The 12,412-nt window shown below is 36.6% G+C and overlaps 1 protein-coding gene across 2 annotated transcripts; it reads right to left on the bottom strand.

The window, feature by feature from the left end:
• Positions 1 to 1,087: 1,087 nt before the first annotated feature.
• On the bottom strand, positions 1,088 to 12,412 carry LOC132056118 (beta-galactosidase 10). 2 transcript variants are annotated; one of them, XM_059448188.1, is made up of 19 exons: positions 12,071 to 12,411; positions 11,524 to 11,619; positions 11,311 to 11,423; positions 11,023 to 11,089; positions 10,832 to 10,928; positions 10,229 to 10,368; positions 9,616 to 9,704; positions 9,219 to 9,324; positions 8,980 to 9,067; positions 8,625 to 8,743; positions 7,914 to 8,078; positions 7,139 to 7,347; positions 6,412 to 6,521; positions 6,139 to 6,248; positions 4,924 to 5,031; positions 2,705 to 2,815; positions 2,383 to 2,594; positions 1,766 to 2,102; positions 1,088 to 1,568 (listed from the first exon to the last, which is right to left on the bottom strand). In XM_059448188.1, the coding sequence occupies exons 1-19, from the start codon at positions 12,275 to 12,277 to the stop codon at positions 1,458 to 1,460; spliced, it is 2,595 nt and encodes an 864-aa protein (XP_059304171.1). In that variant the 5' UTR covers positions 12,278 to 12,411; the 3' UTR covers positions 1,088 to 1,457. The 2 variants fall into 2 exon arrangements, with proteins under 2 accessions (XP_059304171.1, XP_059304172.1); XM_059448189.1 differs by lacking the exon at positions 2,705 to 2,815 and having other exon boundaries at positions 12,071 to 12,412.

Genomic DNA, 12,412 nt, shown 5'->3' with positions numbered 1-12,412 from the left:
ATGTTTTCAAGGTTGATTTCATAAACGATGATCTTGTGAAGCTTGAGTACTTGCAAGGTAACATTGCCAATCGTGCATTCTTCATTGGCAAAAATCCCTGCTTTGTTCTCTCAAACACAGAATTTCCTGAAATGAGGCCCAATTCTATTTACTTTACCGATGACCGGTATGATAGGAAGCTCTCTTGGGAAGGCCATGATTTGGGCATTTATGACTACGACGAAGATAGCATTTATTCCTGTTACTATCCTGTCAAGATACAGAGGATTTCACCGGCTCCTATTTGGTTTACCCCGGATGTTGATGCAGAATGCTTAGCCTACCCTAGGCTTTTTAAAAACATCTTTTTTGATTGACATTATTTAGTGTTGGCAGCCTGGTTTGGGCTTTTTTTTTTTTTAAAAAAAAAAAAAAACGAAAGAAAGAAACTAAATCAGTAGGTTTTTGTTTATTAACCTCATTATCTGCCTGTTATTTAATGAAGATTGATTGCATGCTAAGCTTCTTGATGTTTGGCCTGTTACTTTTCCCATTCAGTTTTGCACTCTTACTTATAACTCTCTCTATTTCTTTAAATGTTTCTTCTACATTGACTTAGTTTGATGCTAAGAATCAAATCTTGCAAGATTCACGTGACTTTGGAACCTCTAGGTTTGTCCATCAAAGTCCTTTCTTCTTTAGGTATTTTCATTAATATCAGCATTCAGCACCAAGTAAAATGTACATCAAGATTTACAGTGACATGTAATATTTCCAGTAACTAGATTTAATGTCAGCACAATCTTTGTTACTTGAAGACAACCGAAATCAGTAACATGTCCTTATAATATTTCCAGTGAACAGAAGTTTTAGAACTATACATTCGGAGGTGCAAGTTTTTTCTACCAAAAACCTGTTGGCCCTACTGCTCGAAAATGCTTTCAATTTTCTTCATAAAAAAATACATTTTCTTGTCTAATAACTGGTGTTCCATTTTCCGTAAATTTGAGACGGAGTAGTAAATTTCTTTCATGCTGTATGATTTTAATACAATTTCTGGAGCGTCGTAATACTTAGAAACGCGTCCAACGTACCAGCTAAAGGTAAATTATAGAAGGAAAATACACTAATGTATTCTGGGATCAACAATTCCCTGAAGAACACATAATTTCTTCTCACAAGTGGTTTTTGTTTAGTTTTGAATCTCACAATTCACAAATAAATCTTGCATCTCAAATGAAATAATATGAATATTTTGTCTGTGAGACATGAATATCCAAGCCTATCTTCATCTTCTGAGAGAATAGAGGGAGTGGCGGTGCTTAACAAGACATCAGTAACCGTATCTTATACTTCAAATTATAGACGAAAGAAGGAATAGCAGATTATTCTGCTATGTAAGAAAGGTTTAAGAATGGGCATCTCCGTAGCAAACTATATGGATTGGAATCTCTGGCTTTCATTTTGGACAATGGTGCTCAGCTGCAATTCACTTCAACAGCAAGTTTCTTTACTGTGCTCGGACACAATTGCATGTTAAAATTCCTGCTTGACATTTCTAATGCACACTCATTTTGGTTCAGGCAAACCTGCAAAGCAATAAATAGCAACCTCAGATTATTACAGAAGAGAAAAAGGAGTTGGTTAGTTCAGAATAAGAGCTTAGAAATCGCGGAGTCAACTTAAGCTATTAAGTTAGTTTCTGGTACAGTTTATTGCTCAAGGCCTTTGCTCAACCTAGAAAAGTCATGATTCATGCAAAGGGGTTCGATAGATATTATGCTACCTTTTCGACCAGTGATGCAGAATTTGGATCATGGCAGTCTCCTTGCATGAAGGAGCCACATGTACCAGTAGGATTTCCAAAGCTGGCAAATTTGACAGCAGAAATGCGAGTATTTGTGGGGCATTTCAATCTCAGAGTTGCCCTGTTTTTATCGTTCTCTATTTTACTTCCTTGCAGATATTCAACATCAAAGGACGGGTGGTCCTCTGAAAGATGACCACAAGTTCCAGAGACCTTTCGCAATGAGAATATAACTTGAGACGGATCTCCACCTGTTTCCTCAAAGATCACCAAGATATTTCCTGATGGCTTGAACCAGGATCGTGGCACATGATACCTAATCAACAAGCAAAATATGAAATTTTACTTTAAAAACTTGGATGTATTTAAAACGAGAAAAAAACCAACAAGCATTAAGGATGCAAATTGATGAGATACTACTTTGAACACTACTGATCTTCTATCAATAGCTGGAGACAAAAAAGTGCTCCTTTAAAAACTAAATAGGAGTTTTAAGTTTTTAGGAATTCATGCAAAAATCATTATGGACAGAGTCCAAGAAAAGTAAAGTAAGCATTCATACTACTGATACTGCTCAGCCATGCATCTGGTCTTACCATCTCTGTGTAGGTTCTCCACAGCCAGTGTCACATTTATCAGGGTTAAATTTGCCTCTGTAGTCACATTGAGTAACACATTTCTCATGTTTAGAACTTTTCCTCGGCCAATATCTGCCTATATCTTGTCCATTCAACCAAGCCATTCCTTTTCCCATATGAATCATATCAAGTGCAACAGGTTCATTACCAGGAGGCGCATCTACTACTGCCTGAAAATCACAGAAAAGTACCAACAATGATAAGAAAGTTGGAAGGGGTAAAACAATCAGAAACAAACTATATATAGGCTCATTGTTTGGACACCTTATTTCTTTCTTACCTTATACCATGTCAGGGGCTGTTGCTTTGGTGGCTCTGAAGTTGGAGCCCAGATATTACTGTTCAAGTTATATGACTTATGTATCCTCAAATATTCTCCGTGCAATCCAATCTAGAAGTAAAGTAAATAACTGTTTAAATGAGCAATCAAGCTTCCCAATATTTCAAACAGTAGTGAAAAATACTTTTGGAACAACAGCTGAAGCATGAGCAACACCAAGATTTTTTTTTTTTTTTTTTGAAGTCCGGGTCTCTTTGGAACAACACAAGGAGTTTCCCCGCAAGTGCACCACGGGTATTGGTTTTTTCCGATGGCCCTCGAAATTGTTTGCACCCAGTGGGTTTCGAACTTGAGACCTTGAAAGGGAGCACCCCAAGGCTCAAGCCAATTACCACCAGGCCAACCCCTGAGGGTTGCAACACCAAGATTTATTAATTACGAAACACAATATCGAGGGCAATGAAACATCACATGGATCATAGACTTAGAAGTAGTTGAGATATATCAAGAGAAGATCTCTAGATAAGAATAAATATTGGTAGGACAGAAATAGAACTATCAATCAGATTTTTTTTTTTTATTTGAGTAACTTGATATCGAACCACTGCAGACCAAATTGAGCTTGTCCAAATTGATACACTATTTAATTGCATTACAGAAGAGATATATTCCATGACCTGCTTCCCATTTTACTTCAATATTTGTTAGGCGCCTCGTATTCAAATTATATGGCATAATACAAAATTCATATTGATGTTTCCCAGGTGATCTTTAATAGCAGATGAACGCTTGTTTTACAGCTCCAACACAGTAATTTACTGAAAGTAATTTCTCCCTTAATTTCGCAATAATCAGACGGGGTCAACTAAAGTCATGTAAAGGGACATCTGGATTTGTCTATTTATTAAAACATACGAGAAATACTTGATAAGTAGTAAATAGGAATGATTTTGTTATATTCCAAAATCTCTATATCCTTCACTAAACCTAAAAATCTATAGCTGTGTGTAAAACTTAGCTACCATATCATTTTTCATTTTATAGTATAGTGAATTTGCCAGGACACTATTGAGTTGGTGGATTTGCAAGTTTTAGAATGAAAAAAATATGGAAATCGTCAAATACAGAAACGATTAAAGAATCATCACACAAGACTAACAATAAATGAGTCTTGTACAAATTAGAAGAAATCACATGCTTAAGACCCCTCTGACCGAAAGCTCACAAAGTAGCACTGTGAAAACCTGTTAGCCATTTGAGTAGCAAGGAAACAAGGGGTTCCTCTCTTTTTTTGATGACATGGGAACCCGCAGCCGCTACCCTTCGGGTGCGCACAGGGTAAACCCAGCTACTGTGCAATAGCTCGCAAACCACACAGGAGAGATAACCCACACTAGACAAGTCCCGTGCGACGAGCTCGACCCAGAAGGCAAATCCGCTGCTGTTGTAAGCAGGGGGTTTCGAACCTGAGACCTTCATTATGAAAGCCCCATGCTCAACCAACTGAGCCATCCTTGCGGGTACAAGGGGTTCCTCTTTACCGACAATGTAGGACAAATTATCCAGACTTATTACAAAACCAACGGAGTTCTGAATTTTAGCCTAGGTATATGTCAGGTCTCATCTCACTCATAAACCATACACTAAACTGTTGGCGGTGAAACCCAAGCATCATGAAAATAAATTTATACATATGGATAAGGCTACATTGTCCTACAGTCAAAAGCTTTGACTTTCTCATCAGGCTACATTAACAATAGAATATTCTAAGGTCTGAAGGTTAGATTCGTACATGCCCATAATTGTTCGTTAGGAATGAGGTATTGTGGTTGTAGAAATATTTCTTTGCTTACATTTTTCTAGTGGTCCTTTTGTGAAGTGTTGCTGCCTTTAGGTTCATGCTGTTATTACACAAAAGGAAATACAACTAAAGATAACTAATGTGTACTCTCCTCCAAAGTCCAAACACATTCCAGGATCCCGCAGCTCAAACCTCTTCTCCTCCCAAAAAACAAAAGAGGTAATAGTGCAAGCGCCCATTTTGACAATGTCATATTATCATTGCCTTGCCTTGATTAATAAATGGATTTTCCAAATTTTGGAAGAGAGTGTCCAAATTTTCAACTCTGTGCAGACCATTAAAAGGAGGAACACATGCTTCCTAGATTGACAACGACACTAGCTGGAGGACAAACATAACTGAAGAGAAAAGACAATACCTTATAGGCCCAAGTACACGCAGACAAGTCCACAGTCCCATTCTTGAAACCTTCAACTTTGACACTCGTTGGACCAGCTCCAATCCATTCATAGAATGATCCAGCAGTCTTCAAAGAGAAAAACCAAGTTACTAGGACCGTTAGACTAAGGAGAAAAGCCTTTGGAGAAAAATAAGAGTTATGCAACAGCTAGAATACTGTGTAAACTTTTGCAAAATTAAAATGCACAAGTTATCAACTTATCATATCTCTTTTTTGCAGAGAATTGCTGAACATCATTCATCATTATAGATAAATAAATTATGTTTTCTTTCAGAGACTTTTATTTGAAAGAGTAAAGATGCTTCATTTTCACTCTCCACCAAAGAAAATGCTGGAATTGTCGATCTTTGCAAAATGACTCTTCTTATTACAAATCATCGGAACTAACAGATGATGCACAAAAGAAACATTAACAAATGGAAACATGATGAAAACACATCACTGGATATAACAAACACACCAATTCCAAATTAACCATCTTATTTTGTATTTTGGGTTGTTCAAAATTGTCCCCTTCCTAAAAAAGAAAAAAATCATACTCAAAGCTCAATACTTTTTCAGTATTCTATCATAAAAAAGTGCAAAGGGATCCATTTATAATACTAAAAGTACTCTTCTTCAAAACGTCAATTTTCACTACATTTTTTGACCCAGTTTCATTTGAATACAATAAAACTGCAACTCTTACCTTAATGATCGCGTCTAAACAAACTGGGATAAGGACTGAGGGAGTATCATAAGAACTAAACATGTGTATCCTTATCTTAAAATAACTAGAAACAAGTCACTTATAATTCACTCTGGTGCTTATTTCTTCTTAGATAATAGTAACTACAGTAAACTTCATATACACATAACACTCTTTGTTACCACTAATTATTTATTGCCAAATGGTTAGTTCCTTTCTCTCCCATAATCTAGAAGTAAAGCAGTAAGCTCTGTAATTTGGTTTTTGCTTTAACCTGCAAATCTCTAGCATATGATTGGTGCATATATATTCTGCATAGATAATACTAGCTACAGTAAATTACATATGTGCACATCATATCATTTGTGAATTCCCTTTCGTGACAAATGGTTAGTTCCTAACTCTCGCATAATCTGGAGCGGAGCAGTAACTACTGCTCTGTGATTTGATGATTACTTCAGATGAAGGCAGTTGTAGCCACTTACTTGTAGGCCCACAGTCATGCTTAACAAGGCAATGTCATTCTTCCCTGCCTTGAGAGCAATAGGAGTTCCAAACTTGAAATGTGGCACTGTGCCATTTCCAGATGCACTGGCTATAGAGAAATATGCACAAGTAAACAAGTTATTTAAGGGTCACATGCACTTTATAGAAAAATGAATATGTTTCTTGCAAAAGAGATTTATATCGAAAGGGGTTTCCCTTTTGTTTTAGGGTGTAACTTCCCCAGCATGGAAGTAGGGATATAAAATACAGACCTTGAAGCTTTTGATTGATGAAGACATGCATAGCATGACCCTTTGAGTCAACGAAAAGCATTGCAGTGCTTCTGTTTCTTAGGAACTCCTCGTCCTCATTAACAAAAATACTGCCAATAATAAAAAAGTTATTGAGTGTATTGTTTATAGATAGGTTAAGGTAAATGATTTCAAAAGGCAATGTCACAATTTTTCAACTCTAGTCAGATAGAAAGTAAACTAGCTTTTTTCTCCCTCATGAAAGCTCGTTATCACCTTCAATCCCATTGGTTATAAGAAAACTGAATGCCCACAATGCTTAGCCAAACTTGACAGACCAATAAGGCAAGTGACTTCTTAAACTATTTTGAGGATAAAAACTCTAAAATACGGGAAATAATTGGTTATCAATCAGCAAAAAGTTTACAAAGTACTTCAGCTCAACCTTCACCTTCAACGCCAGGCGCCAGCATCTCCCCCCCCCCCCACCCCCCCCACCCCCCAAAAAAAGAAAGAAAAAAAGGATGACGATTAGCAGATCATTTTCTTTACTTCAAGAATTTATGAGATATAATAGATTGAGCAATTGCTAATGATTTCATGTTTCGGAAACAAAGAGAGGGAGAAAATGGCATCCATCCGCTCATGTAGCTGTAGTTCATCCATGTATTCAAGGTAAGTAATATTGATCAAATGCATGTGTTCAGGTAAAATGATGACAATGTTATCAACCTAGAGTGAGACCAACCTTGTCGTGTACCAGAGGTAGTCTGTAGTGTCTTTTGTGGTGTTAATGTGATCTAAAAAGCCGTTTTTAGTGAAATCAGCAGCTCCCCATACTCCAGCTGTTTCCTTGAAGACTTCCCACTGAAGAGCTTTGATATCTCTCTTTGATGATCTTGCTGTGGGATGTAAATCTCGGGGTTCCATATTAACTATAGAAGTTTGACATCCAACCTGCAAACAGAAGGAATTGCACAAGGCATAGATTGCATTACGAAGCAAGTAAATACATTCTGAAATGTGATTTATCTTGAAACTAAAATATAATAATTTTAAACTTTTGTCTGAATTTACTAGGAATTATAATATCTTATTACAAAAGCCTCTATATTCATTTGTTTTATTTTGACCCAGCACAATTATTTAAATATTTGAGGGTGTTCTCTTTCAACAATATAAACTTGATAGCGAAGGGCTCGTTTTCCAGAAGCAATTCATCAGCAGTTATTTCAGCAAGTTTTTCTTTTGCAGCGACTGCAGGCCTTAGGACCACTATGAGAAATTATAATTATATGTGTCATTAACCTCTACTACAAGTTCATTTATCTATTCTTTATTTATGAAGGAAAGATAAATAGAGAATCTCAAGGTGACAATAGCTTGTTAAAGGTGTTGCCAATTGAAGGTTTATAACATTAACTACAATGTTCAAATAATGACTTACTTTCCAATATTTCAGAGACAAATAATCATAGTCACTATCTTTTTTAACTGATATTTGTTTAAAACAGACACCATACCTTTGCTGTGTTGAATGCTACTGTTTTGCAGTCTGGCAAAATGCTAACAGACCATGCTGGCAGGTGGTATGATATATTCCGGAACTGTACCACCTTGTCATCTTTATCATCCATATTGGCAAGAAAGGCAGCACAAGCTCCTGAAGCATCTTCATAAACATCAGCCTGAAGAACGAGTGAATAAAGAACAGATTCAGATAGAGTGCTCAAAGTTAGTCTTATCATAGAAAAAACAATTAGAATGCACTGCCACTAGTATCATGATCCTTAATCCAAAAAAAAAAAAAAACAAGCTTATTCAGATGGTTCCCGCTTATTCAAATCCACAACTATTGGGGAATTATCTTTTATTTTGCAATACTTCCGTAAGAAAGAGAGCATATATCATGTGTCTGAAGCATTTTGGAGCCAGAATTTTCAAGTGCCTGTTCTATCACTTAGATGCTGACGAACATGGTTCAGCAGTAATCATCACAAATATCAGCCCCAAAATTTAGCGTATGAAGAACGTGAGAAGACTTTATGAAGTAACAACACCACCAATTCTTGTAGCTTGTAAAAGACAATATGCGTTAACTTCAAATTCTACTTATAGAAAGACATATGTGGAACAGAAATGAAACCAAATGAAGGAGCAAATGAAAATAAAAATAGAAACCGATCTATACTCTGAAGCTCGCGGGGTACCATGAGAAATGGAAGAGAAATTACCTCTTGTAGAGGACCTAGTGAATGAAGAGTCGGATCATTGTTCAGCAGAGCATGCTCACACATTTTTATGACTTTATGAAGTTCTTTAAGGTGGCCCCATTTAGGAAACCTTGCCAGACCTAGAAGTCATATTACACAAGATTGACATAAATTTCAATTAGACATGCTAGTACTTGTGCTTACTACTATTTTTTTTTTTTTTTTTTTTTGAAAACTTGTAAATTGTATTCCTCAGCATTAAGGATATGCTGGAGACCTCCAAAAAGTTATCCACAAGGAACAGTAAGAACTTGTGCTTACTAAGCAATTAATATATACAAATTATTCTTTTAGCAACAGAGATAGATAGACCAACCGTATTCGTCAATTGGTGCATCATAGTCGTAACTTGTGGTAATGAAAGGGCCACCTGCTGTCCGGCCAAAGTTTGTCCCACCATGGTACTATGAAGGGAAAAAAAGTCAATGTGAAAAGGTAAGATAGGGAAAATTACTTAACAAAATGTTGGTAGCCACTTCTATTAGCTATATTAAACTAAAAGAAGAACTGATTTACTTAAAGCCAATGGAAGGTTACAAAAACATAATACAATACCATGTAATAATTCTGCACACTTCCTCCTTTTTGGAAAAAACGAGCAACAGAATAAGCAACATCTTCCACAGGCCTGTGAGGATCTCTGGCACCAAATGTCTTGAACCTGACAAATTTATGTTCAGTTTGATATTACAACTTCAGAGTTGACTACACTTCATCACTGCCTCTCAGATAGACCAGGAACTCATCAACAAAATGTTTTTCTTACAGGTATTATTGAAATACACATCTTTTGAATGGAAGAAATTAGATGGGATGGTAGTCTCAGCAATGAAAAGATAAGGAAATTTTTCATGGCATAATATCATCAAATGCAAATACACAGTCTGTTAAAGAAAATTAAATAAACGCTTTAGTTAACTTATAAACGCAAACAGAGAAAGTGAACTCATACCATCCCGGCCAGTTCTCTGTCCAAATTTTGGGCTTGTTTGGAGAGATTGGTTTAAATTGGTCACAGTAAAATGAATTGCATGTGTCAATCTGCAAAGGAAAAATAAGTATTGACGATCTGAGTTGAACCAGAATTTCCGAAATGACGTGTTAGCCTATCAAATTTACTTGTGGCTAGAAGCTGCTTAAACAATAACGATTCAAGCTTACTCAAAAAGTAGGTGAATAAGTGTTTAACTGCGCGAAAAACTTAGAGCTATAAAGTTATCTTTTTTTATACATTTACTTTTCCTGCTCCCAGCTCTCTCACAACCACTCTTTCTCTTTGGAGTATGTGGATGGCTAAAATCAGAAGCAAAGAAAATGTAACCTCACACTAGATTACGCGAGTGCACTGACAAAAGTAAGTTTGAACTTGACAAGCAAAAGTATTCCTCATGTCCCAATGACGAAACATTCATCTATATACCCTAAATCTACAATAGCAGGATAAAAGCTTCTCTGGCCTCTGTTATTCAAATGCATATGGACATGAGCGAACTTAATCGGCAAAATCTGACAAGTTACCGGAGTGTAAAAAAGGCCCATCCCAGAGCATGGAAACAAGTTCTCACCACAGGATCAGGAGCATCATACTGCTGGCACATTATCCAAGGTACACCAGTATCTTGAGAAAGAGCCATTTTAGCAGACCATAAGGCATACCTTTTCCCTCCTTCTCCATATGCATTTTCATAGTAGCCGTACTCGTTTTCTACCTGCAAGAAAAGATTCTGAGCAAGTCAAAAATCTTCAACAACAAGAGGCAGTGACAAAAGGAAGGTCTAAAAGCGCAAAACTAGTTGCAAAAGAGTTGTCCTCCAGTTGCATACTTTTCCTGAAAGTTCCACAAGCAAGTTACAAGATAACTATAAATGCTTAATGAGGTAAGAGGATCTGCAGTTTGCATGTCTTTCTTATGTTTCCTAACAATTCTCTGGATGGAATATCAGGGAATGGAACTAAGTTGATTTGAAAGTTGGGTAAAATCCAGTCTTCAATGTTTTGGAAGCAAATCAAATTAGAAGATGAACCAACAAACTATTTTGATGATTCTCGGATAAGTAAAGCTACATATCTGACTCGCAGAATCGAACTTAAATTAGGATATTGCGAGGTGCAAAACCAAAGCTTATTGAGAAGCGTTTTGGCCCAAGATAAACTTTCAGATTTCTAACTTGCCTGTGACAAGATGATTGGACCTCCTTGAGATGCAAAAAGCCTCTCTTTCTTCATTAAGTTCACAATATATGTCATGAACTTCTGCATGTGATGCTGAAATACCAAGCAAAAGGAATCTTTTTATAACAATAATGCAAAATTGGTTTAATAGATTCGCATCCAAGAGAGGGTTCTGTTGTAGGCTAACCTTGAATGGTTCGTTATCAGTCCGGAAGGTGGTACCAGGCACATAATGCAGCCACACAGGAAGTCCACTGCATGGTTAATGTTTTGTTAGGATTTCATTCGAGTTCTTTAACACTTCAAGGAGATGTAAAGAAAACTCTGCTGATACAGTTTCTCAAATTTCACAAAATGTTGGTATGCGGTGCAGGAAAGTCCACTATTTACTTTGCACTATGAAGCTCTTCATCAGGGGTGCTAGGTGCTAAACTAATTGGAATTCAAATGTGTGAAAATATAAAGGGAAACATACCCAAAGTTCCATTCTGCAGCAACAAACGGTCCTATCCGAAGCATCATATACATTCCAGCCTGCTGAACGATCTTGCAAAATTTGACAAGATCATACCTTCCTCCAAAGTAATACTAAATTGTTCTCGCAACATAAAAAACAAATATCAGTAAAGACCTTCAAATTTTGAGGATTCACTAAGAAAGCATCAATTTTTAATTGAATTTGTCTTACATTGTCCGGAGAAAGTTCATGACCATTCCAAAACACATATGTCTCAATAACATCAACACCTCCTTCCTTCGCCAATTGTACCAGACCAGGCCACATCTATTTAATTTGCACACCATTAGAACAACAAAAACATATAAATTGAAAAACCAGAAGAATAATCACTTTGCATTAATCAGGCGAGTAATTAATTAACTCAAATGCATAACAACAGAAACAGAACCTAAAAAAACATATTAATACTATGCTAGTGAAGTACTCCCTCCGGTTCAAAATAAGTGTCCACTTAGCCTTTTCATCGTTCAGAATAAGTGTCCTACAATTAACTTTATTTTTTCAGATTTGCCCTCATTAAGTAAGATCCCAATATGTCAAGTTAATAGTAGAGTAATAAATTGGTCAAACTACCAATTTTTCTCTAGTTAGTATTTACTTAAGGTTTGTGTTAAAGAGTAAGTGACACTTATTTTGAACCTGAGGGTGTAGCATTAACCAGGCGAGAAAACTAACTATTATAGAGAGCAATATAAAGAGGGAACTAAATACTGACAGCTGGAACACTGCGAGGATAGTGAATGGAAGCAGAGATGAGCAGCTTCCTCTGGCCATTAATGATCAACGAGCGTCGATCGTAAGTAACACTACCATTATTAGCCGCATCTACAGCTGTTAACCACGACGACGACATCACTACTGTTATCCATATTGTAACGAAAACTATCTGGAAATTAGAGGAGAAGCAACTCATTATCTTCATTGCAGTTTAGCTATAGCTTATAAGCTGCTTAGATCAGTATTTAGAAGCCCGTGAGACTTGGCATTGGCCGACCGGTGTTCTTCACCGGAATGAAGAGCCGCAGAAAGAAAGCTGAAATGGCGTTTATATAAGAGT

The sequence above is a fragment of the Lycium ferocissimum genome, chromosome 5 (assembly GCF_029784015.1).
Source record: "Lycium ferocissimum isolate CSIRO_LF1 chromosome 5, AGI_CSIRO_Lferr_CH_V1, whole genome shotgun sequence".
NCBI classification, from domain to species: Eukaryota; Viridiplantae; Streptophyta; class Magnoliopsida; order Solanales; family Solanaceae; genus Lycium; species Lycium ferocissimum.
This window is presented reverse-complemented; position numbering and strand designations above follow the sequence as displayed.